This window comes from Monodelphis domestica, chromosome 1 (genome assembly GCF_027887165.1).
Source record: "Monodelphis domestica isolate mMonDom1 chromosome 1, mMonDom1.pri, whole genome shotgun sequence".
In the NCBI taxonomy this organism is placed as follows: Eukaryota; Metazoa; Chordata; class Mammalia; order Didelphimorphia; family Didelphidae; genus Monodelphis; species Monodelphis domestica.
The window spans coordinates 378,361,111-378,389,050 of NC_077227.1; the positions used below are offsets into that span (position 1 = coordinate 378,361,111).

Sequence of the window (27,940 nt, forward strand, 5' to 3'; positions counted from 1 at the left end):
ATTTGAAAAACAAAAAACAAAAAAACGAAGGCAACCAAAATGGTATCTAACATTTATTTGGTGCCAACAAATAGCTATGAAAATAATTGTTCTAAGATTCAAGCTTTAAGTCAACGTCTATAGCATTTTAGAATCTGCTATAAATCCAAAATGTATGAGACTAAAAGCAGTCTTTGTAAAAGCCTTTATTTCCCCTGCAAATCTTTTAAGTGTTTGGGGTGTCTAAATCCCCAAGGGATCATTTATTCACATAAAGCTATGAACACAGTAGAGACATTCCACTTACCTAATGGTATTATCCGAGGATCCACTCACAACTAGTCGATCCCTATACTGAAGGCAGGCAATTCCTCGCTTGTGCCCATTCAGAGTACGAACAAATTCACAGGTACTTGTGCTCCAGACCTGTGGGATGAACACTCAGTTTTTAATAATTGAATATTTTTTAAAAATCCTTCTGCAGTGATTTCTTCTTTTTTTGTAAATTACAGGTTTGAAGAACATTTGGTTATAAAACACAATCCTCAAACCTAAAAAACTGGACAAGTTGGATGAAGAGAAAGCTTTTTTGCTCGACAGTGATAAAACACTGGCATCTAAAACAAAGGGAAGTTGTGGAATCTCCATCCACAGAGATCTTTAAAAGAACAAACAAGGACTCATCCAGGATGGTATAGACATTCACTTGCCTGAGGGCAAGGATCCCTTCCAGCCCCAGGATTCTTATATCTCTCCTTCAAAGGCTAACTGACCACAGCCCTACAAGGTTCTCCTTTTCTGTGTAGGCCCCACCCATTCTTGACTTCCTTACACTATTTCTGCCCTTTCTTCTCAATGACTCATAATCTTATTTATGTAGGATAACTTATAATGTATTAAATCATTTGCATAAGACATTCACACAGTAACATACTTAAGTTGAAGAGAGAGGGCTAGGGACACAAAGTAACCAAGCTGTCCAAAGCCACTTTACTTGTTTACACATTCCAGCTTTTAGTCAGCTAAGTGTTTACAGCCCTATTAGATTCTCCCACTTTCTTGTACAAACAAATCTATTGTTATATATGTCCGTGTGTGTGTGTGTGTGTGTGTGTGTGTGTACACTTACATTTTTTCAGCATGTGTACATGAATATGCATAAAATCTCTTCCATACACCCCTAACGGCCTATGGGCAGGATACAGTCTCAATAGACACTGAAAGGTAATTTATGGCACACTTTTCCACCCTTCTTGCCAGTGACTTTTAAGATCCCAGAGGACAAAATGACCAGAAGGGGGCATACTGAGGATACTGGAAGAGGTTTTATAGGTGTGCTGTCATTTCCACACTGGTGTAAAAGTCATGTTTCCCCCATGTCCTGAGTTCCTGAACAATCATGGTCTAAAGATAAATCAAGATTATGTTTCCCCCCAGGAAACTTACTTTAATGGTCCTGTCACCAGAAGCAGACACAATATACTTGTCATCAAAGTCAACCACGTTAACAGCTGCTCGGTGGCCAACCAACACCCGTCGCAGCGTGATATCTGTGGGTGACGCCATATCCCATACGGCAATGGACCTGTCCTTTGAACAGGTGACCATTAAGCCATTGCTGAAGCGCAGATGAAGGACTGCTTCATTGTGGTGGATCAATGTATTCAGGACTTCCCCTGTATTCACATCCCAGACTCTAAAGGGAGAGGAAAGCACTAAGGTAAGTTCATCTTGTGAAAACTAATTTCTCTCCACACCATAGACCTGTCCCCATGTTGGCAAATGAAGGTGATACAGAAGTAGTTCCTATTTTTCAAAGCTGTATTTGATATCTTTTTTTATATATCACAATCACTGTACCAAATCCTTGCCACCATCATTTCTTAATCTACTCTACCTCCCCATTAAGGGAAGGGCAAAAAGAGCTGAGCAAAATCAGCACTACAGTGACTGAATTAGACAGCATCTTACTAGTGGTTTGAGGATTTGTCTAGTCATCTCAATACTCAAATTTAAAACAAGTGCTGAAATATAACCAATGAAGAATTTGGGCTGTGTCCAAGGACCCCTTTTGGCTTTTCCTTAATTTGGGTTTTCTTTTCCAACATGTATTCATGGATGGGTGTTTCTATGCACATGCTTCTGATTACTTATGATAAAGGAAGAAGGGGGGCTAGTAATAATGAAAGAGAGATATATGGGAAGTAGACACTTGTTTCAGGTGTAAAATTCTTTAAACAATAAAGACTGAGTTTTTATAATTTACTTTTTGAAATACAGAGGTCCTTTGTAATTTTATTTCCAATATCTTATTCCCCCAACACTCAGTCCCTTTGCATTGATTCCCACTCCTCTTTCTTCCTACCTCAGCATTAAAATTAGGGAAGTGTTTGATTTTTTTTTAAGTTTTTTAAATCTGAAAGGGACCTAAAAACCACACAGCCATTTTAAAGATGAGGAAATTAAGCCCTTCAGATAGAAAACGTGTTTCCCAAGGTCACACAAATGTAAATGACAGACCCAAGGATCAAACCCAGGTTTTCTGATTCTAAATGCAATGTGTTCTTTCTAACCCAGTATGCTATCTCCCCAAGCCCTCTTTTCCTATAACTGCCTCCCCATCCTCAGGGGCCCAGGCCACAGGATTGAGAAGGGCACAAAACCCTAGTTTCACTGACTGGTAAGCAGTAAGAAAAGTTATCAGACACAGGCAAATATAGTTGAAGGCATGGGAAAGACAAGGGCAGATTCTTGGTAGAGTCAAGAGAAAGAAAATGCCCTACAAAGCTGCACAGAGAAAGTAGCAGACAACATGAAGACTAAAGGACCTGAGTAAGAGAGCTACCACAAGTCCAGTACCAAAAGGGAGGAGGAGGAATGTAGTCAGATATCTTTTCAGACATGCTGTTTGGCTCAGTTACATATGGAGCTTGTGCTCACCTCACTGTGGAGTCAGAGGAGCCAGTTACAATAACCCTCTCATCATACTGCAGACAAAGCACTGAACCCGTGTGTCCTGTTAGTATTTTCAAACATTCCAAACTGGTTTTATCCCAGATCTGTTGAGACATAAAGCCAATCACACAAAAATGTTAGTAAATCACTTTCTTGATTAATGCAATGGCTTCTTCACTTACTTGATTTTCTAAACCACAGGATAAATACTTGCACTTATACTCATTAAGAAATGGCAGAAGGTGAGGGCAGCGGGGTAGCTCAGTGATTGAGAGCCAGGCCTAGAGACAGGAGATCCTAGGTTCAAATTTGACCTCAGATACTTCCCTGCTGTGTGATCCTGGGCAAGTCACTTAACCCCCATTGCCTAGCCCTTACCACTCTTCTGCCTTCGAACCAATACCCAGTATTGATTCTAAGATGGAAGGTAAGGGTTTTTAAAAAAATGGCAGGAGGGAGAGGCATATATCAATAATTCCAAGAACACTGATTGACATTTTGCCAATTGATTAGCAATAAAGTCTTGCTCTTTAAAGTATCTGATCCTTTGTGCCACTGTGAATCTTGACTTTTTAACTTTTATGCCAAAACCAAAGTCAAGAGAGACAAGAGTGTATCTCTTCTTTTAAGGTGATATAGTCCTAAGTCAGAGATAACATCTTTGTAAGAAACTGACTGATGGATGAAGTCAAATATGTAATACAAAACAAAACAAAATGATTCTTCTGTAATTAGTATTAAAAAAGGATTGCAAAAATACAAGGTTCACATCGTAAACTCTGCATAGTCCTAGGTTGTAGGTTGCATATCCCTAAAGGGGGGGGGGGGGGGGTTATTCATCAAAATAAAGAAACTATTTCTTTAGACCAGGGGTCCCCAAACTATGGCCCATGGGCCACATTCAGCCCCTTGATGCCATATATCTGGCCCCCACCACACTTCCGGAAGGGACAACTCTTTCATTGGTGGTCAGTGAGAGGAGCACTGGATGTGGCGCCACCGCTCATGTACAGTACTACTTCTGGTGACATAATCCTTTCTGTGGGACCTTAGAACAAGGCACAAAGTATGGTGAGCTGTGATCTGGGAAAGAGGATTCCTCACTGTGTATATTGGTGCCGCAGTTAGGGTTAGGGTTAGGATTTTATAGTCCAGCTCTCCAATGGTCTGAGGGACAGTGAACAGGCCCCGTGCTTTAGACAGTCTACAATTCCAACTGGTCTCTCCTTAGATACTTTGAAATAAAAAAAAATTGTTCTACACTTGGCCTAGGTTAAATAACCCACAAGAAAGGGTTCAATATCCTGTTAAGCATGGAGAATGAAGCCTCCAAAAGTCAAAAACAACAACCTCTAGACTACTACTGAATACCAAATGAAATAGGAAGTAAGTCACATCCATACCAGAGAAATACTTGTCTTCAATACTTTGTATTAATCTCGAGGCAGAAGAGAGGTAAGGGTTAGGCATAGCTAGGAAGTGTCTCAGGCCAGATTTAAACCCAGGACCTTCTGTCTCTAGGCCTGGCTCTCAATCAACTGAGCTACCCAGCTGCCCCCCCAGAGAAATACATGTTAATGTCATAGTGGACATGAAAGTGAACCAAAATTCTCTAATAAGTTGACCATTCTTTGTCACATTTCTTGGGTACCTCTCACAAACTGCAAATACTAACAACAGTTAGGCAGAAAAGGCAATCCAGTGAATTATTCCAATACCAATCAATTTATCTTTGATGATGACTTGACTAAAAAGGGTTAAATCTGGTCTTTTCTTTATATCTCAAAATGAAGTTCTTGTGTGTGTGTGTGTGTGTGTGTGTGTGTGTGTGTGTGTGTGTGTGTGTGTTTGCCTGTCTGTGTGTATGTCCCCATCTGTTTTTTTTTTTTTATGTCTCTCTGTCTTTGGAGGTGAGGGAAAGGCAATGTAATACAAATGCTGGGATAAGCACCCGAGAAATGTCATTAAATGGCTCTGGCCTAGACAGATGAAAGGTAGCCACGAATGAGTAGGGTATATACATTAAGTCATCTGGACCAGACAGAAAAATTGTCATCACATATGATGGTAAATCAATAACTGCAATTTTTAAAAGATCAGATACACTCACCTTAATTGAGTTATCCCGTAAGCCACTGATAATCTTTTCGTCATCATACTGTAAACAGTAGACACCTTTACTATTTTCAGAGCGACACTGAATTCTCTGCAAGTTATGTCTCCCACACCTCCAATTAGATTCTATAGTCTAAGGGGGAAAAGAGGCATGTAATTTTTTGTGTATGAAAAATTATTCAGTTCAATCTCACAATATTACCCTACTTTCAGATATGCCATACTATAGGTTTCCAGGTTACATATATGAATAACTATCAGTGAGCAAATTCAAGCAGTTATTCTATATTTTTCACCTAGCTAGAATCTATCAAAGGATTTCTGATGAGTCTTCCATTTTCTAATTGAGGAAAAATGGCCCTAAGAGCGAAAAGAACCTTTGCACACATAATTTTTCCCCAATGAAATACATGTTTCTGATTATCTAATATTTAATAAAGTATGATAAAAGACTCATATATACCCAACATACCTTTTGAGTGTATGGAATTACTTTATGTGGGTGAGGATATGGTTTCAGCCTTGAGGAAACTGCACCTTACTTGAGGAAATAGAATATGTAGAAGATAAATTGGGATACCAAGACAGCTTGCTTGTGATAAGTGGAGTTTATTTTATAGGCATCTGGGAACCACAGGTTTTGGGAAAGAGTGGTGATATCTGCAAAACCATGTTTTAGGAAGATTAATCTATACTAGATGAAAGGGTATATAATATCGTGCTCCAAAGAAAATCTAAGTTTAGCCTAGTATACCTTGAAATTCAAGAACTATAAACAAGAACCAAAGTCAATTTCAGCTACTGTTAAAAGGTTACTTATTTTGTTAGTTATTATTTGTTAGAGTAGGGATGCACTGCACAGGCTGAGGTCTCTTCCAACTGAGGTTCTATGACACTTTCAATAGAGGGAGCTCTCATCATAGAAAGTACTGAATTAGTGGCATTGTTGATTATCTTATGGTCAGTCTGTAGCTACTCAGATTTTGCAAGCCATTGGAAAGTCTTTGTGAACATTTAAACCAATCCCGACACTTGAGAGAGGTCTTACCAGCAAAGGAGCAAATAAAAGGATGGAATGCAGTAAGAGACCAGGATGAGGAAATTAAGCAAATTCTTACACTCTCCAGAGTCAAAGCATCAAAGATCAAGTTCATTATTTAAAATTATATCCCAGAGTGCCCTATATATTCACATGCAAATCTAAGCATAAATATACTGTGAAAGCAGAGTGGAAACGATTTCTAAAGTACCTTCTGTTTGGGACCCTCTCCATCTCTGCTACCCTTCGCATAAATAAGTATAAATAATGCTTTATGTGCCTGGCATTCAGAGCAAAAGGGTTATTGCATTCTAACCCAAATGGCCTCCAAAAGTTTCCTAGTAAGGTCCCTAGAGTTCCCAGCACTATGAGGGCCTTGAGCCACCAACTGTGGATATGTAGGATATCCTCCACAGGTAAGTCAATCGTGGGGAGAGGGTGCAGTTTCTGTCACTAAACTATCTTTAAGACATAAATTTCTACAAGACCTTATGCACAATGAGCTCGAGTTTAAAAGGAAAAAAAAAAGGACCAAGTTTTAATGGGAAAGGAAAGGAATGGAAAGAAAATGAATTTTAAAGCATCTCAAAGTAGAAGGAGAGCCTACCTTGCCTATAAAGATGATATGGGGACTCAGTGCTTACAGTTTTCAAGAAGAGAACAGACAAGCAATTATCTGTCCTAGAGAGTTGACAGTCACTACCAGCACAGGGGATTAGAGAACAAATGAACTCTAAGAGGAGCCATGTCAACTCTGAACATCAGAAGATGGGTCTTTTTGGGGAAAAGTATCCATATTTTGGTTTTGTAAGAAGTACATTTCTGATAAATATTGAAGGATTAGATGATCATTTCAGAAAGTTCAAAAAGATGGCCATTCTTGGTTCTTGGATCCTGAGAGTATAGGTTGTTCCCTATAAGTATTATTATGAATTTTCAACCCATCAAAGAATGTGGCAATATAGAAAGGAGCTTAAAAAAAACGAATTTCCTAGATAGCTAGTGACAGACATCATTGCCAAATTAACTTTCTTTATTTTGTTTTTTAAACTCTTACCTTCTGACTTTGAATCAATACCATTTATTGGTTCCAAGGCAAAAGAGTGGTAAGGGCAAGCCAATGGAGGTTAAGTGACTTATCCAAGGTCACCTAGCTAGCTAGTATCTAAGGCCAAACTTGAATACAGGACCTCCTATTGCCTTGGCCTGGCTCTCAATCCATTGAGCCACTTCACTATCGCCCAAGTAACTTTCAATGATCATTAAGAACCCTGTTCTCACGGTCATTAACATGTTGTCAGTTAATCTTTCATTATAACAGTATATACTTACAATAGTGCTGAAAGAAAAGATATTAAATAGGCATATTCTTTTATTGACTAGCCCCATGACGGAGCATACACCAAAAATCTCACTTTTGGGTCCTCAAAGTCCTGTGCTGGCAAGATACATAGATTAGTTAGTATATAGAGCCTGAAAATCATTACTGACTGCTTCTCACTGGATGAACAAAATCTAAATGCAAAGAAGTAAACAGTTCAAAAAGTTCTTTGGCAACAATACTCTATATGCCTTTTAGTCCAGTGTTGGAACTGAAAAAGTTCCCTAGTGCTAGATGACCCCTTCTTTGTTGATGAGACAACTGGCCAAAAATAAGAAATCAAGGAAAAACTGTCCACACTTAATGAGATGCAATACTGTCAGTGCTAATACCAACCACAGAACATCGGGGCTTTTCCATAATAAGTATGGCCTTTAAATGGAAGTCATTTGCCATCTAAGCAGCAGAAGAATGAAATAACAGGTCATATATAGGGGTACATTGATTGTAATTCTAGGGACACCTGCCATTTTGCTTAGATATAATGTGGTGTGGCTACTGTGGGAGAATATTTCATATTTTTGAGAACTTGTAAAATCCCCTTACCCTGGGCAAATTTTGAAAATACTGGGAAATAAGCCATGATACACAGAATATACAGCAGCATTTAAATTGGCAACAGAGTGAAAACAGATGTGTGAGTATGGAGAAATAACATTATTTTTAGAAGCCTAAATACAGCTGAGTGGGTGGGCAACTCTCAGCATTTTCTAACTGGGACAATGTTAATACCAAATTTGCAAACCACAAAAAAGCTCCCCACTTTCACCATATAAAATGTGGTTTACTGAAAGGTGCAAAGCAATGCACTAATATTTCACCTGTGGTCTATTCTAAGAACAAAATTTTAAATGGTTAACTAATCTGGACAAAAAAGGTAGGGAGCAAAGACTAGAAAGGAGATTTTGAGTCCTGGGCCAAATGGGGGGGGGGGGGGGGCGGAGAGGGGGGATGTAATCAGGTTCAAGAGGTTGTTAACTTGTGATTAAGTTAAGAGTTAAAATCCACCCCACCCCACCAAATACTTTAAAGAATCTGGGCCCCAAGGGACAAAATGATTGCTACCTTCAGGGAAGGTCCTAAAGTTTTTTGAAAAATTCATTAGGATTCAGAGACCCTGAGAGCCATCATGAGTGACAGAAAATCTATCACTGATAAGCAGAAATGTTAAAATGTAGAAAGGCTAAGAATTAGTGCTTGTTATACATATTCTTTAATTCCTCACAACTTTGGTTTGAAGTAACCAATATTCAGTTCTGCCACAGGATCAGGGGTCATCTAATCAAACCCCATTCATTTCCCAAATAAATAACAGTTGGTCATGATGGAAAGCTCCAATCCTTTACTATATCCCTAAAGGTAAACTAGTTTCCCACCAGATCAATTTAGAGGAGGAATTCCAGAGCTGAATTACCCATTTCTGCTTTTCAGAAACCCAAACACAGACCCTTGTCCTTCCCTCCTCCACCCCCAATGAACTAAGGCTGACAAACATGAGAGAATGTTAAGAAAACTACCAACCTGAAATGCCAATATAAAGCAAATATGCAACCAAAATAAATATAAAACAGAATAAAAAAATCCAAAAGGAGACAAAAATGTTTCTACCTTTTTAAAGTATTTTCTTTTCTATTTGAACTAAATCTTGGTCAGTTCATTCAAATCCAAGTATTGAGGAAGGAAAATATTTGTATGGTTTAGAAAGGCAATATGGTCTTACTCTTTCCCTTTTCTTTTATTTTTATCTTTGATTTTAAAGAAAACAAGTAAGAACTCTTGGCAGTTGATTCTCAAACTCTTTTGGTCCATGGTCCTATCTTTCTGTCTCTCTCATGTACTTATCCCAATGCCACTTGTCTGTGCAAAAAAGCCTATCAAAAATAATAAGAACACTGTCTTTGATGTAATACCAATAAAAGGCATTACACGTGAAGGTCCATCTGAGAAACCAAAGCATAGAAATTATCACTAATACTATAAGAGAACCACCACTTGGCCAAAAATTGGAAAACGAGGGGATGCCCATCAATTGGGGAATGGCTAAGCAAATTGTGGTATAATGTTGGTGATGGAATACTACTGTGCTAAAAGGAATAATAAAGTGGAGGCATTCCATGGAGACTGGAACAACCTCCAGGAAGTGATGCAGAGCGAGAGGAGCAGAACCAGGAGAACATTGTACACAGAGACTAATACACTGTGGTATAATCGAATGTAATGGACTTCTCCATTAGGGGCAGTGTAATGTCCCTGAACAATCTGCTGGGATCTAGGAGAAAAAACACTATTCATAAGCAGAGGATAAACTGTGGGAGTAGAAAACACCGAGGAAAAGCAACTGCCTGACTGCAGCAGTTGAGGGGACATGACAGAGGAGAGACTCTAAACGAAACTCTAATGCAAATATTAACAACATGGCAATGGGTTCGAATCAAGAACACATGTGATACCCAGTGGAATCACGCGTCGGCTATGGGGTGTGGGGGGGGTGGGGAGGAAAGAAAATGATCTTTGTCTTTAACGAATAATGCTTGGAAATGGTCAAATAAAATATTATAAAATTTAAAAAAAAAAGAGAGAGAGAGAACCACCACTGAACCACCTGGAGTTGTAGACCACCAGTGGTTGTCCCCAGACTATACTCTTAAGAACCATTGGGCTGGACCACCATGCTGGTCTGGAGTTCTGTGCAAAGAGGAAATAAGTCAAATTGGGCTCTACCCATAGCTCTGTCTCTTCTCACATCTTGATACTGTTTCCTCTGGTAACTTTAAAATGTTATTTCAATCTTTGGAAAACTCTTGCAGCTAGGAGCTTCAGAGCCAATGACGTCTGTCGACCTTACTTACAAGTCAAAGTGGGTTGACCCTATATGTTGTACATTAGAGGGGATTGGGAGGAAGGGGTGGGGATTTAATAGAAGTCAAATATCCAAGCTAGTCTAAAGGTTTTCCAGAACATCTCTCTGAAAATTAGTTATAACAAGAGCAATGATAAAAACTAAGAATATGGTGATTTAAAAAAAAAATCTGGAAAAATCTCCATAACTACTGATTAAAGAAAGAACATTCTAAAAGAGCAAGAAATATTGTTCCTAATGTCTATACACATATGATAATTGTGCATGTTGCCTACAGGAAAAATGGCTATTGATTACAACAAAGGGGACCTACTGATCCAACCAAAGATGAAAAGTTATCCATATCTTGGCTAATAATATTGGTGGTGCATCTTCCTTAGGTTTGGCCCTGGAGCCAGATAAATTAATTCTTAAACTTTATTATTGGCATAATAGAGGTTTGTGAACATTTAACCCCCTTTAAAGATCACTTTATACTTGATTGCTAAAGTGGCAAAATATTCAAGACCAGGATTTGTATCTTAAATAATTTTATTCTAGGCACACTCATATTTACCATAACGGAATGATTCCATTAGTTCACATCTGCCTTAAAAACCTCAAAAACATATGTTACTCCATTAATGAATTTTGGCCCAATAACTTTTATGTCCATCACCTGGGGCAGAGGATTACTTCACATTTGGGAAACTGAGCATAACTTTATGGGTGATATTGCATTGCCTGACTAAGGCTAAGCTTTTCTGCCAGGGAGGAAATGCTGAAAGAACCCTGACCTGCCAAGAACACATGTGAACAAGTTAATGAGAAAAGGCTGTACACTTCTTTCCCAGTTCAAGGAAACGAGCTAAATAATAAAAACCTAGCTAATTAGAACACATGAGCAATATCAAACGTCTTCAATGTTTCATGTCAAGTTTACAGAGTCTTACCACTTTGGGTAAATTATGCTCAAATAACTGAAAGGTCTATGTGTTATAAGTGCTCTTTAAAACCCACTTTGCAATAGCCTGGAATCACATTTGAGTCATTTCCATGAAGAAAAAAAAAGAGAGAAATTTAAAGAAGCTGTGACTTATTCCTCTGGCTCATGAAAAACCACTCCATGACATGAATGGCTTGGAAATTTAAAATTATGTTCTTACCTAGAAAAGGCACACCCAGGAAAATCTGATTTTGTGGAATATTACCAACTAGGAAGAAAGATTCTGTAAGGCTTGTCAAAGCTTATAAAAAGCAAAATCAAAAATCACTTTACATTACAGAAATGCTAAATTATCTTTTACAAAAGGGATGCCACTCTGAGGAATGGTGACATACCACGTTACATGTTAAGATATACTTTATTGACAATCTTTAATAAGCTTGCTGCTATTTCCAGAATTGTAATGTAACATACAATAAAATACAAAGAAACAACTTGAAAATAGAATACAAAAAGCCCAGAAATCAAGAAAAAAATTATAAAATTACCTCTATATCCTGGATAATCTTTGGGTACAAGGACCTATAAAATGAATTGGGAGGGCCATCTGTGGGTCTGTTTTTAAACAGGTACTGATCCCTAGTAAATAAACAAAACAAGAATTACATTTTTTTGCACACAACAGCTATAAATTACCTAGAGTTTTATTCATATCATTATTAGTATTATCATAAAAACAGTATTATGATCCTATTTTAAAAATTCCAAAGTAGAATTTTTAAAATTTGTTGAAATGAATTTTTGTTTTTACCCAAAGAATCCTCTTTAAAAATCCTCTTCCTTTTTTCTGAGCGTACCTATCCTACACACACAAAGATCAAGATTTCTATCCTAATTACCTTTTTGAAAATTGAAGAGCTGTGTAAATTCTGTACCAAACTGATAAATTAGTAGTGATTTTACTTCAGGCTAGAGAAATGTGGAATTACCCCAAATAAATGCTTTGTTTTTGTATTTTAAACAGGCAAAGAATTTTAAATCCACTGATAACTCCAATGTCTCATGCAAACCAATAATTTCTCCTCTCCACTTGTTACCATAACAGGTCCCCCCTTTCTGGTCCAATTCTAAATTCATGGCCCATAAGTTACAGAATGTAGTGAGATTTGGCTTTTGCTTCTTTGCCCTAACTCTCAGGTGTTATTGATTTCTCTGCCCTAAAATAGTAAACAAAATGCAACATGTAGCATCAATAAAGAGCTCTTAGACGACCAAAAGTAGGCTCTTTCAAATTATACTAAATATTAAAGCTAAATTTTAAAAGATGAATTTTAAGAGTTATAAAAAAATTTTTGATGAAAGTATACCCCAAATTAGAAGGCAACCAAATGGCTCAGTGAATAGAATGCTGGGCCTAGAGTTGGAAAGACCTGAATTCAAATCCTGGCCTCTGACATTTGCTAGTTGTGTATACCCCTGGGCAAGTCGTTTAATTTCCAGACTGACAAAAGGATCCAGAAATGAATCCACAAATCCAGAAAACTACTCCAGTATCCATGCCAAGAAACATCATGGATATCTATGATCCAAGAGGTCAGACACAATGACTAAACAAGATACCTCGAAGTCAGCTCTCAACCTTTTCACAATTTTTACCTTTCTTAAACAAGTCATCTAATCTTACAGATTTTTTTCTTAGAGAATGATATGTAAGCAAAGTTTATTTGCTCGGGACCCCAATTAAATGGCCCTCCTTTGTTGCAGAAAAACTTACCATGCCCTTCTTTCTGAAAGTCCCTTCCAGAGTGGATCAGTCCGTACCATCCTTTCAATCAATTTCTTCCAAAGCATTCCTTCAGAGATCACACGTTGCCATTCTTTACACACCAGCTCTGCTGCACACAGAGATCTAGCATCCAGATAAGAAAGGATGTTTTCTGCTATGTGATCTAGGCCTTGCTCTACAAAAAAAGAGATGAAAAAACAAGAGGCATAAATGTGTCAATTTTGTCTGTTTTTTGGTAAAGATGACCAAAAACTTACATGTAAGTAATCTCTCATACTTAAAAGTAAGTAATGCTCTCATACTTAAAAAGGATAAATAAATCGGGTTTAAATTTTAATGGAGTAACAGTACCAGAAGTCTATGTATAGTTGAGGAAGGATGTTGGGGATGGAGAAAAGAGGGGAAACTGATTTCATACTGTATTTGAATATGAAGTGATGGTGACTGTTACATGGATGAGTGTAAGATTGTAGAATCACTGTGATCACTACCAAATTTTTAAAAAAATGTTTATTGATTACTTAAAGTGTGTTGGACACTATCAACCTTTAAGATGTTTACATCCAATTGGAGAGACATGGCATAGCAAAGGAAAAGTTAAAAAAATTATCCAAGAGTGACAAATTTATGCTTGCTGTTGTGTTGTTCAGTCAAGGTTTTCTCTCATTCTTTCATAAGAATTTTCTGGTTAGAATAGCCTTTATTCATGCCAAGACAGTACACTAAGGAAAGTAAGCTTGTTGGTATCAACTTTCAAATCAAGTTATTTCCCAAAGAGGGTAAGTATTTGACTATCCATCATTCACTCACTTCACTGTTGTGAGCATTTTATTATAGGACAATCACTTTCTCTCAAAGGTACTGCCCACTTTTCCACAATGCTGGCTCTAAGCAGAAATTCCCCCATTCTCTACTTCTACACTAACAGTTTTAAAAGTATGGTCTCTTTCCTTGAGGTCCACCAAAGTCTAAATTATTTTTAAAATAAGACTTTCATTTGATAAATATCAATAGTTATAGCCCATACAACCAAATGCTCTTGGGGGGGGGGGGGGAGGAGATAGTCTTAAATCATTTAAGAGTATTGAGGGGGGAGGTGGGGAGCTAGGTGGCTCAGTGCATAGAGCTAGGACTAGAGCCAGGAGGTCTTGGGTTCAAATTTGGCCTCAGAAGCTTCCTAGCTTTGAGACCCTGGGGGCAAGTCATTTAACTAACCCCCAATAAGGAGTATCATCTGGTATAATTATCCGATTTACTAACATAACCTAAGAACTCCCTGGGCCTTATCAGTATCTGCTGAACTTCTAAGTTTTCCCATCTGCCTGCAGCTAAACTTTTTCTTTTTCTGTTATCTCCCCCATTTAGTGTGAGTTTCTTGAGAGCAGGGACTTTCCAGCTTTTACTACTTGTATCCCCAGAACTTAGAACATAATAAGTACTTAACAAATGTTTTTTTCATTCATTCATTTACTCATTCTTTCACCTAAGGAGCAACAACAACAAAAAGCAAGCCAAGATGACCATGTAGTAGAAATCCCTCAAAGCTATTCCACCTTGCCTCAAATAGCAATTCTAATTTTATTAGTAAAAACATCATCCAAAAGCTCCCTCTAATTTGGGAGGTGTACTCTTAAAATATCATTCTTCTCCTCACTCTCCTTCTATCATCATGTTTTTTAACTGTGGCAAACCAGGAATCTGAAGGTGGAAACAAATGATGCCCTCTTAATACTAATAATAATATTTGGCTACTCGCCTGGCTTTGGTGCGTTTTTTCTATCAACTAAAATCCTTCCATTAGATTTGCACTGAGTCCTGTCCCTTCAGAGCTCAGTAATTATTCTAGTTTATATTTATCTTTTGAAAAATAGTATTTATCTTGCATTGAAATTAAGGACACTCTGTACCTACAAACTAAAAATATTCTTTAAATATCATTTCTGACCTTCTTGAGAATGACTAGACTTCTCTTCCACTCTGATGCATCTTCAATGTCACACATACAAACCATCCTTTTGCATTTAAGGCTTTAGTTACAGATTTTTTCCCTCTCCCTCAAATTTCACTTAAAAGACATCTTAAAACGAATGTTTCTTCAAATGTTTTTCTCAGACTGTTTCCTTACCCGGGAAGCCTATTGTGCTGTGACTAAAAGCTAACAATCCAGAAAACTAACACCTATCTTTTCACACTATGCATGCTGTCAGCTGTCTACTCCTCAGCTATTCTCATTTAAGTGCCTACTATTCGCCAGGCACTGTGCTAAGTGCTGGAGATACCAATAAAAAGGGCCAAAGAGAGTCCTTGCTTTCAAGGAGCTCACTCTAACAGGACATGCAATGTGCAAACAATTATGTATAAAAAGGCTAATACAATACAGTAGAAATTAGAAATAATCAACAGAGGAAAGGCACTACAATGAAGAGAGATCCAGAAAAACTTCCTATAGAAAAAGGAATTCAAGCTGGGACTTTAAAGGCAACAAGAAGGTAAAGATGAGGAGGGAGAGTTTTCCAGGCCTGGGGGCCAGCCAAAGAAAACAGCCAGAATCAGGAGACAAGAGTATTCCCTGTGAGGATAAGCAAGGAGACCAGTGTCACTGGATCACAGATCAGGTGGTGGGGAATAAGGTGTAAGAAGACAGGAAAGGTGGGGCAGGTTATAAATGGCTTCAAACACCAAAGGATTTTGTATTTGATCCTGGAGATGATGGGGGCCTATAGGAATTTATTGAGTAGGCAGGCCACATGGTCAGGCCTGTTCTTTTAGGAAAGTCACTTTGACAGTTGAATGGAGGAAAGACTTGTGGCAGGCAGACCCCCATCCCCCAGCAGGCTATTGGAATAATCCAGGTGATGAAGGTGTGCCCCATAAATTAGCAGTATCTTGAGGAGAGAAGGGATTTATGCAGAAATGGGAAGGTAAAGTAAAATCAGCTGTTACTCATTTTTATCTTTGTATTCTAATTACCTAGAATACAGTGCTTGGAACAGATGGGGCACTTAGTGTTTGTTGAATGAGTGAATGAATGGACTAGCCCAAAGAACAAGTATATAAGAAGTAGGATGAGTCCTGTTACTCTTCTTGTCTCTCATATCATGGTGGATATTGACTTCCACCCCTCTCCCTCCTCAACCCTTTGTAATCTGGATTCTAATCTTGCACTCAACTGAAATTGCTCTCTCCAAAGTTATCAAAGATCTCTTAACTGCCAAATCTCATCTTCTTTTCTTGGGTCTTCATTCTTCTTGACCTTTCTGTTTTACATTTGATCCTGTTGACCAACAAGTATGGTTTTCATTATTCATATTTGCATCTCTGGTGTCTAGCATCTGGAACATGGTAGGCATTTGCTGATTTATACTCCTAGCAAATCTAAACTTAGAGATCATTTCTATTCTAAGAGAGAGCGATGAGGGCACTCTTCAAAACAAAATCAGAGGGGCAGCTCAGAGGATTAAGAGTGAGGCCTAGAGATTGGGAGGTCAAATCTCACTTCAGATACTTCCTGGCTATCTAACCTTGGGCAAGTCACAACCCCAATTGCCTAGCCCTTGCTATTCTTCTGCTTTCAAACTTGGTATTGATTCTAAGACAGAAGGTAAGGTTTTTTGTTTGTTTTTTTAAACCAGACCATGTTTTTGAAAATACACAAATTGGTTACTGATTTATCTGGTGGCATTCAAATTAGTAAGCCTAGGTATCTAAGGGAACTTTAGTGATAATTTTTCCTGACAAATGTTTTCCCCTCCCAGCTTTTAAAAGCTAACTTGCAGACACCTAATGCCCAGAGCCTCCTCAAATGGTTTCTTTTTAAAATACATGAGACATAAAGGAACTTTATGAACCTGAACCATGAAATACATTGGAGAAAAGCCTATGTTTTATATGACGAGAAAAGAAAGAAAATAAGTGCTTGTATTTGTCTGTTCAGCTCCAATAAAGAATTTGTTCATGGAACTTTTACCACAGAAATGGCATTAAGTGCTCAGGGTACTGTACCCTGAAGCAACATGGTGGGTGGACAGATGAGAGGAAGCAGTGGATAAATAGATTAAATTCGTCCCATCTGAAAGGTTACATGTAGCAGACCCTCTGGGTTAAAAAGGTGACTTCCCATCCTAAGTGAAGAGATCTTTGTCACAATAATAAGGCATGTCACACAGCTCTGAATCCCCCCCCACTCCCCTTTCCAATTCTGGATTCAACAGAGCCATTATAACTGCTTCATATCTCTACTCAGAGTTCAAGTAGATGGATAGGACAGTGGCTAGGGGATCAGAAACTCTAAGAGCAGACGGGAGTTCCTGGGTGAGAAAGGATTATATTAGCAATAGTAGCAATCTCCTTTAGAGCAAAAGAATCAAATGAATGGTACAGTATCTTTTCACTGGCTTCTTGGTATGGAGCTTATAATGGCCCTCCCTTCATACCAGAAGTCTGAATTTTTCTTTTTCTTTTATGGGATATTTACAGTACCTTATATGCATACTAAACTTTTAAGATATATCTACATTTCTAGTCTTTTCAGTGTCTTCTGCTGGCTTTCACATTCTTTTCACAAACTTTAACTTTTCACTTATTTTAACCTTATAAAAATCATGTACATTTTTGGCATTAAAAGATAAAATGTTGACAGTATAGGCTATTATACATATATTTTATGCCATTTCAGAATTTCTAAACTTTTTCTGTATCTGCTGGCCTTTGTGTTTTGCCTGCAACTCCCCAAAATTTCCCATTTAGTTTCATAGGTCAATCCATGATACAGTGGAATGGCGATTGGAAAAGTCACAATGTGAAAGGGATTGCTACACTTATATTTGGGTATGGGCAGAAATCAAGTAGTCCCAAAATAGAATAGCTGCTCCACAAGACATTTTGGGAAACCTTCAATGCTCTCTCCTCATTGGTATAACCAAAGGGGCCCAAGAGCTACATAGCCATCATGTTCTCTTGGGTTCATTCTGTCATGTGGAGTGGGGTTGTGCCCCAGGTGGGCAGTGCCCAATTTGCCTATAATAAAAACCCTTTGAGGTGCTAAAATTAAGCACTTTCCTAAGTAACAACATCTGGCACTCATTACTGTGTCATTCTTTTTTTCCTTCCCCAAGGCAACAAGATGACAGCATCATGGCCTGGGAAAATGAGGCAGTAATACCATGTAAGATGCTGAAGAAGTGCTGCTGTTGTTGATTACTGGCACCAGATGAAGGTTTGGAAGAATTTCAATAATAAATTAAAACAATTAAAATGCATAGATTTCAAAGCTTAATATGTAAATAACACTGTGTCAAAATGAAACTCAAATGGGTAACGTCAGTTCAATGCCCTTGACTAAAGCTAGGTATAAAGCAACTGCTTAGATCATGCAATTACCAAAAAAAAAAAAATTTATTATTTTAGAAACACATTTCAAAGAACTTTGGTGGAGTGCTGCACTGCAGAAAGCTGCTTCAAAGACACCCTGCCCTCCCTGCCCTGTGCCTCAGTCCCCCCTCCCCCTTCTCCGACTTTTGAAAAGGCATCTTGGTGCAGTCATCTTGCTGTGAAATCCAAAATTGGGAACATAAGAAACTTAAGTGTGTTCAAATAGCAACATTCTATTGTTCAATTCATCTGAACCTGGAATAAATTAACCTGGGAATTAAGGCAAAGGCATAAAGGTACTCATGCCCCAAACCCCAGCATCTCTTTCTATCAAATAACAAGTACAAACGGTTGAGAGTCATCATCATCGAAAACACACCAACATACCTCTCTGAAGCTGCAATAAATCAGCATGGAAAATACTAGGCAAGCAATTACAAACAGACTAGCAATAAATCTCATTACCTTTGGAGAACCAGGTGTTTCTTTCCACCACTAACTGGCCTGGGCCCTAGCCCCTCACACTGCTCCAACTCCTCCATATCTCCCACCACTCCCCCTTGTTGCATCCTATCTTAACACCCCTCACCCCATTGTCTTCAACAGAGCCCTGACATCTGCTTTATATCCCTTCTCTGGATTCAGGCAGATGGATGAGACAATGGCTAGGTGGGTCAAGATTTCTAAGGTCCTTACTTTACTGATATGCCTTTTCCTGATAATCACAAATTGAGTGATTTGTGTGCAAAAGCTTATCATATCTATTTAAAGTATAATCTGCTTCTACTTCAAATGGCATCCATTTTTCTTTTAACAACAGTTCTTGCTAACCACAAACTTAGCCTGCAGAAATTGACATTGCAGACTAAACATTTACCATGATTTTAAGAAAAGCATACCATAATTATCACTTTTCCACCAAACCAAAGGGGAGCCAGCGACCACAAACATTTTCCATTTTCCCTTTACTGACAGGTATGATATTCAGACTGAGCATTTAACAAGCCAAAGCTATGAAGATAATTTATATAAATTAATAGTTTTCACAATAAAAAGTCTAGGTTTCATATCCATTTCAATAAACTTTAAATTCAAGTTTGAGATCGTCGGTAAAATCTAAAAATCACAGTGGGATAAAGATTAGCAAATCCCAACATGATGTTAAACATAAATATGAACATACACATGGACATATTTTTCCCCTAATATTTTTAAGGCATGGTCTTGTACCAAGGCCAAAACTGTACTAAAGAAATAATGCCAGTTTTAATCCAAGTCTACTAGACTCTAACTCGATCGACTTGGCCAGCTTGTCCTCCACAATTAGATACATATGTGCTCTATATATTGGGATATATACATACATATATCTTCAGATCAAATCCTATTAAAACAAATACCATTACAACAAAAACATCTGCATAATGAAAAGATTTCCAAGCCTTATCCAAAGGCCCATTTATTTCCAATATTCAATACCACAAAATTCCTGTACAACAACAATAAAAAAATTTGGATAGTGCCTAGGAGTTCTAATGGAACTTGACCTGTGTACAATGACATTTACTATATTTGTAGGCATGACCACAGGTTCATAGGTCCTGTATCTCTCTTAGAGAGAAACAATCCCTGAGAGAAGGGACCACCTCTACTCTCCACACTAGACTAACCCCAACACTGCCACCTCGTGGTTGCTTCATAAAAGCAACTCAGCTTTAACTTAAAAGTTACTCAGCTGCCATTCTAAAAGGCTGGCTTAGATTTTAACCCAGACCTGGAAAAGTAAAACAATGTAAATCTGACCAACTTGGAAAGAAACAGGATCTTAAACAACAGCAGGTCCTTCTGGCATCAAGAAGAGGCGGCAAATTCAACCAAATTCCACCTTCTACTCATGAGACAAGGCTGGGGCAGGGTTGGGGTGCTATTACAATTTGCTTTTCCAGAGAAGGAAGAAATGTGGCAGGGGCAGGGAGCATTGCATTTTAAACAAAACGAATAGCAAAGAGCATTTTTGTTTTTAAGCCCCTCAGCAGCTTAAATATCTCATATTGAAATCTTTAAGAAGCATCAAGGGTTTGGAAATCCAAGAACCAGCTTATTGTGAGGCAGACCAGAATTAGTTAGGGCCTATGAGCCCAGGAGCCTACTGAAGAAAGTCTAGCTCTGACACCTGTGCTTAAGTTGCCTGGGAGCTAGTGACCACACAAAGATACTCAATGCCTAGAGTTAGACTATCCACAAATTCAGGTGGATTCTACATACAATAGCATTGCAGCTCTGGTGTGAAAGCAAGAGAATCTAGAGGTAATAACACTGTCTTGGCCACAGGAAACTGGTTGCTAGATTACCCCCTCTCTTGGGCTGGATGCTGCAGGCCTACTTCAGCACTGTCCAGAATCTTTCAGTCTAGCATCCACCTCTGAAGGGACAAAAGATGTTCAAAGAAACTGGCCTACAAAGCCATAACCAAATCTGAAGAAGAGGGGTCCTAATCAAAGTAAATAATTCAATAAAGAAAAAAAAACTGCCAGCAGTATATACATTCACTGGTTTATCAAAGTCAAAGAACTTTTTGAACTTTCACATAGATATATGCACTCCAAACTTAAGAACCACTGTGATCAGTCCAAAGAAGTGACTGAAAGAAACTTGACACTAAACCCCCAATTGATCAGCCCAAATTCTGATGTAGTTCATGTGGAGACATCAACATTTGTGTGTGTACGGGTATATGTATGAGCATTTTTTTTCTTTGGTGCTAGGAAGTCATGGTGTGAAAAATACCTCCCAAAACAAATTTACAACTAGCCTGTGCTTTGTCTTACAGAGCTGTCTGGGGCCTTGGGAGATTGAATAATTTGCTCATCATTAAGCTGCCAATGTTTCACAGGCAAGGTGGTACAAGGCATAGAATGCCAGGCCTGGGGTCAGGAGGACTCCTTGGGTTCAACTATGGTCTCAGACAATTACTGAGTGATCCTGGGCAAGTCACTTAACCCAGTTTGCTTAGCCCTCATCCTTCTGTCTTAAGAATCATTTCTGACACTAAGAGTGTTTTTTAAAAAAGAAAAGGAGGCAGCTGGGTACCTCAGTGTATTGAGAGCCAAGCCTAGAAGACCGGAGGTCCTGGGTTCAAATATGGCCTCAGACACTTCCCAGTTGTGTGACCCTGGGCAAGTCACTTAACCCCCATTGCCTAGCCCTTATCACTCTTCTGCCTTGGAACCAGTACATAATATTGATTCCAAGACAGAAGGTGCGAGTTTAAAAAATAAATAAAAAAGAAAAGAATCAGATAAGATGATATTTGTAAAATGCACTTAGCACATTGCCAACACATAATAGAACTACATAGATAGGTGCTAGACTCAAGGTCAGGAAAACCTGAATTCATGACTGCACATGACTGAACTACAAAGAACAACTGAATGTTTCAGAACCAGGAATGCTGGCATTCAGTGACCAATATGGTTCACAGATAAAATTAGCTAAAACATACTATGATGCTTGATTTAACTTTCTCCCATTTTTCACATTAAAAGATAAAGCAAATAGTGTAAAAATTGTGTACAACCAGAAAGTTTTACACTGACTCATATTACAGTATATAGAATTATACTACCTGGTTCAAGAGACAAACATATTTACCTGGTAAAGCAGTGATGAAGTCCCGCTGCAACATGGGCTTCAAGTAAGAGTTAATATGTCCATGCTGATAATGACACATTCGGGAAATCAGATGCTCCACAAATTCAACCTGATCTGATTCAGACCACTGGTCAAAATACTTAATACACAAGTCCTTTTCTTTTTGGTAATTTCCTTCAGATGGTCGCTTCCTGGAGACTATCACAGATGATGTTCCATTACTTATCTAGGTTGAAAAAACAAAAATCAAAGTGCTGGTTATGTTTAAAGCAACTTAGCTAATATGATCTATTTTTTTTCAAAGGACATGCAAACACACATACACTACCCCACCTCAATTTACTAAAATGAATTATCAAAAATTTAGTGAGGAGAATCTATAAATCCAGAACTAAAAAACCATGTCTTCAAGTGACTGAATAAAAAGCATTTTAAGGGGCAGCCAGGTAGCTTACAGAATAGAGAGCCAGGTCTGAGGGGTACCGAGTTCTACTGAGTTCAATTCTGAACTCAGATGCTTCTTAGCTGTGTGATTGAGGGCAAGTCACTTAATCCCAATTGCCTAGCCCTTCCCACTCCTTTGTCTTGGGGGTGGAGGGGGGGGGGGGTTGGAGTGGGAGGCATTTTAAGTGCTTACTAAAGAATCAAGAAGGTCCTAAGACCTGAAGATACAAATATAAAAGTAAAGAAGTCTCTGCTTCAAACATGTTACATTTTAAATGGGGAAACAGACAGGGGAGTGGTGGCCAGGAAAAGGCACTTGTGGTTAGGGACCCAAAGGAGAATAAATTGTCATGCTCCATCCAGAAATAATTAGAAGATGGCCCCTGGTTCCAAAACTGGAGGGAGAGGTAAGGAAAGGGGGGCACTGGATGAAGAGGCAGGGATAAAAGGAGTTGGAAGGTTGGATACAAAGTCACCAATCAGGAAATTGGATGGTCAGAGAAGAAAAAACGAAAAAAGACCTTTTCTTCCTCATTTTTAAGTATAACAATGTAATAAATTCAATTACCAATGACTTAATTTTAAGCTTAAAAGCACATTTTAAAAAGGTAATTATCAAGGTGAAATCATAATTAACCCTCAAAATGCTGACATCACAAGCAGATGTGGTGGTTAAAGTAGATTGTGAGGCTATTTCAAGATGAATTATGGCAGTGGTGCTGAAAAGGAAGTGTATATTATCTCATCAGAATCATCAGAATTGAAGGGGGAGAAAATTCAACTCCAACTTCAACCCAGTTTCTAATTAAGTTTAAATAAGTCTGGTTGTAAACATTATATCAACATGGAATCTAGAAGCCCCAAACTTGTGGCCTAGTGGGCCTGGAAACCCCAGGTTTTGACCTTGTCACAAGGGAGTTCCTCCCTGAGGGAAAGTCCTACTCCATTGCCTCTTAGACTAACAATAGACTTTTAAGATGTTAAGTATCTCTTTTGTCCCAATGGTCTCTTCCCACCAAGTCCAAAATCTTCTACCAAGATGGCCAAGGCCTTGACTGGGTCTTTCCCTTTTTGTGTCCAAAGTAAAACATCAGCCCAGCTAGCTCCTGAGACTCTGGATCTCAGGGTCGTGGGTTCAAGCCCCAAGTTGTGCAGAGCGTGGTAGCACTCCTAGGGATAACATCCCTAGAGTTCGGGGTTTATACCTTGATAAAGTTGGGGCACCAAACTCTGAGTAAAGAATTAAATACTGGACTTGTATGTATCCTGATTAAAGACTTGGTTTTTCTGACTATTTGATAGTTCAGTATTATTACAGGTTATCAACTAGGAACTTAAAAATTTCCTAAAACCCTTTTGGGTAGAACCCATTCCAGGAGAAGGAAAGAGAAGAGGGGAAGAAGAGACACATATCCTCTTGAATCTGAGAAGACACTGTCCTCTTACCCCCAAACCTTGGGGGACACCTAGGCTGAGAGGAAAACTGTATCTCACACTGAATGGTACAGACCCATGATATTGTCAACATGGAAATATAAAGATCCCCAGTTTATTTAGTTTGAGTGTAGAAACCCCAGGTTTTGACCTTGTCACAGGAGAGGTTTCCCCCTGAGGGAAAGGTCCCTCTTCACCAGACAGTGAACTTCCTGGTAGTTTGGGTGGTAAAAGCTAATCCCATCCAATATTAAGCATCCCTTTTGTCCAAATGGTTTCTCCCCCTAGGCTAAGGTCCATGACCAAGGTGGCCCAGCCCTGGGTTTGGTCTTTCCCTTTTGTGTCCTTAGTAGGGCACCAGCCCCTCACTATTATTCCTGTCTAGAACTCCTCATTTTCCTTTCTTACCATGGTAAAGTCAATCAACTGTCCCTCTAAATCCTAAACCACCCAGGCCATCTAGAGTGGTATATAGGTTCCCCAAATTCTTTTGTTCCTTGGGAGTCCATCCTGAGTCTGTGGCACTCCCAGGGGCTAGTGACCAGGGGTGTCTTGACTCTGTGCAGTCATGGGAAGCAGCTCTGTTGTAGTATTAGTGGCGCTAACCCCTTTTCCCTTGATTAAAGAGTGACTTTTGACTATTTAATAGTTCTGCGTTTTTTCTAGTTGACAATATACATAATTTATTTTTTAAACTCAATGTATTCATCAAAGGTACAACTTGGGAAACCCCACCATGAATGATTTATTCACCAATAATAGCAATTTATTCATTACAGCAAAATAATTGTTCCTAAGTCAAAATTTTAAAATTATATAGAGCAGTGGTTCTCAACCTCTCAATTTGTTGCAATGAGAATATATAAGGCATATCAGGCATTTACATTCCGAATCATAACTGTAGCAAAATTACAGTTTTGAAGTAGCCACCAAAATAATTTTTTGGTTTGGGGTCACTGAAACATGAGGAACTGTATTGCGGGGTCACAGCATTAGAAAGGTTGAGAACCACTGATATAATGGTTTGATCATTGTACTGAGAATTATAAATCAGGCATCTGAAAATCAAGTTATGGATACACACACACACACACACAAAATATATACATAATGATATATATATATATATATATCATTAAATAAATACTAATTCTGAGCCAACTGGTTACTAAGATCTAAGTTCAAATCAAGTCTCAGGGAAGTCACCTACCTCTGGTTGCCTGTTTCCTCAACTGTAAAATGGAAATTAAATAATAGCACCTACCCTCAGTGGGGTTGTTGTGAGGATCAAATTAAATGATATTTATAAAAACCACTTAGCACAATGTCTGGCACATAGTAGGAACTACATAAATAGCTCAAGATTGGGGGAAATCTGAATTCAAAACTTTTCCATCAGTTAGGTGACTCTAGATAGGTGAGTTGTAATTAGGATCAAATGGAATAATATGGACAAAACCTTGTCTGCAATCTTAAATTGTTATATAAATGTTAACTACTACATACAGCCCAAGCTCACAAAGGCGGGAAGTAGCAGCTATAGGGATTCAAACTTCTGATTCCAAATCCAGGCCTTTCTTTACTACCCATCACTGCTTTTGAAAACTGACCTTGTGGTCAAAGTCTATGCTAGAAATTTCCCACTGATTAAGCCTAATGCCATAATTACTCAGCCCAAGTCTGCACACCTGGCTTTCCCCTTACATTCTACCCTATGTTCAACTCTACTCTGTAGAGTCGGGTCTGAGACCTTGAACAACTAACTGCATTCAGCACTCTGGGTCTGAGTCTTGGTAAAATAAAGGGGTCAGACCAGTTCTAAATCTTAGGATGCTTTAAAAACTCCAGAGAAGTGCACTAGAACCCATCCCTTCTTGTCTTCTACAGCAGACTGCATCCTTAACCTAAATCATAAGCAGCAACTGCTGGCATAGTAGAAAGAAAAGGGCCCAGAGACAGGAAGACAAGTTAAAAATCCAGCCTCAGACACTTATGAGTTATATCTGAAACAACCCCTTAATCTGTTTACCTCAGTTTCCTAAACTGTAAAATGGATATAGCACCTACCTCAAAGGACGCAATGAGACAATATTTGTCAAAAGTGCTTAACACCTTGAGTAGCTAGGTGGCTTAGAGAATAGAGAGCCAGGTCTAGAAATGGGAAGTCCTTGGGTTGAAATCTGGCTTCAGACACTTCTAGCTGCACGACAGTGGGCAAGTCACAACCCCAATTACCTAGCCCTTCTCTTCTACTTAGTACTGTTTCTAAGACAGAAGATAAAAATAAAAAGTACCTGAAATATAGTATACATACCATATCTTTATTCACTTCCCTTAGCGTTTCTTTCAACCCCATTTATTAGATTTTCCCCTACTGCCTTCAAACATCTCCCCATCCTTAAAAACAAAATAAAACTTTAACTAATTCGTCCAATGTCCTCAGGCTATCATCCTCTAAATCTTTTCTCCTCTCGCCTAGCTCCTGGAAAAAACTGCCCTATATGCATTCCTTTCATTTCTTTTCCTCGTGTTTGCTTGCTCTTCAAACCTTTACAATGTTTTTTCACTTTATCCCTCATTAGAACTGCTCCCTCCAAAGTTACCAGTGATATTCAATGCTTGGCACAGTGCCTGGCACACAGTGGGCATTGCATAAATGCTAGATGACCCTCAATCACCAAATCTGTCAATTTCTCAGGCCTCATCCTTCTTCCACCTGTCTGTTGTATGACTCCACAGACAACTCTCTACCTGGCTATTTTACCGTCTCTAGGTGTTCCTAACCCTGCTCCTTCTTGGTTATTATGTGTGCCTATCTACTCCTTCTCAGTCTCTTTTGATACAATATAATCCATATCACACCCCATTAATTATGGATGTTTCCCAGGGTTCTGTCTTAGACCTTCTTTTCTTCTCTGTATTCACTCCCTTTATGAACTATGGATTTAACTCTCATCGATCTGTAGATGATTTATAGTCTTTCCCTTGAGCCTAATTTCTGAGTTACCAATTGCCTGTTGGACAGTTCAAACTGGATGTTCCAGAGAGATCTCAACAGAGACATACCCAAAATCCTGCAAAGGCTCCCTTCTGGATTTTCCTATTTATGTCAAAGGTACCACAATCCTTTCAAACCTCCAGGAAGCCTCAGCATTATTCTCTTCAATCTTCCCTACCTATATCTAATCAGTTATTCTCCTAGACTCCCACAGCCACCACCCTCTCCTAGCTGAGGAATATCCTCCTATCTGGTCTCCCTGACTCACCCTCTCACACCTCCCACTATTCAACTCCCATTCACTGTAGCTAAAGAAATTATCCCTTAAATGTCTATATCACCATGTAACTTCCCCTCCTATACCAATTTCAGGGGCTCCTTCTTGCCTCAAAGATAAGATATACATTTTTTTTTAAGCTTTTAAAGTCTTCACATTCTGGCCCCAACCTATCTTCCTAGACTTACTGGGCATCACTTCCTCTCTGAGATCCAGCCAAATTGTCCTTTGTGTTCACAATAACTGAGCACTCCAACTTCCATCTCTGTGTGTCTATATTGGCCAAATCTGAGGCCTAGAATGCACTCTCTCTTTACCTCAAAGAGTCTCTCTCTTCCTTTAAGATCCTTTAAGGTGCTATTTTGGCAACATGTTTGGCATGGAGCCTCTCCTGACACCTCTTCCCACCACCCCCAACTCCCACTGCCAAGTGCTGGTGTTTTTTCTACTCTCAAAATGGTTTGGGGGGTATATTTGTATGTATTGTCATCCTGTTTGTGGAGTAAACCCCTTGAGTACGGATTACTTCATTCTTTGTGCAAATGCCCCCTGTGCCTGGTGCTTAATAAATGTTGCCTGACTTACTGGTGAAAGAAGCTACTTAAATAACTTTGGAGGAAATTTTGGTAGCAGCTAAAAATACTTTGGTATTTGAACTGTGTTATCAAAATCCTTGTCTCTCATAAATAATAGCTATTGATTTTTCAAAACATAAATATTACTAAT

At 38.7% G+C, this 27,940-nt stretch overlaps 1 protein-coding gene across 5 annotated transcripts in view; it reads right to left on the reverse strand.

Annotated features, from left to right (window-relative positions):
• FBXW11 (F-box and WD repeat domain containing 11) overlaps positions 1-27,940 on the reverse strand; it is a 108,975-nt gene that overhangs the window by 10,804 nt on the left and 70,231 nt on the right. For all 5 annotated transcript variants that reach the window (XM_007474011.3, XM_007474008.3, XM_007474006.3 and 2 more), the window contains 7 exons: positions 22,062-22,287; positions 13,029-13,215; positions 11,803-11,893; positions 5,045-5,182; positions 2,920-3,038; positions 1,426-1,675; positions 287-405 (listed from right to left, as the gene is read on the reverse strand). In XM_007474011.3, the coding sequence (XP_007474073.1) occupies positions 287-405; positions 1,426-1,675; positions 2,920-3,038; positions 5,045-5,182; positions 11,803-11,893; positions 13,029-13,215; positions 22,062-22,287 (1,130 nt within the window). The remainder of the gene's footprint in view (positions 1-286; positions 406-1,425; positions 1,676-2,919; positions 3,039-5,044; positions 5,183-11,802; positions 11,894-13,028; positions 13,216-22,061; positions 22,288-27,940) is intronic.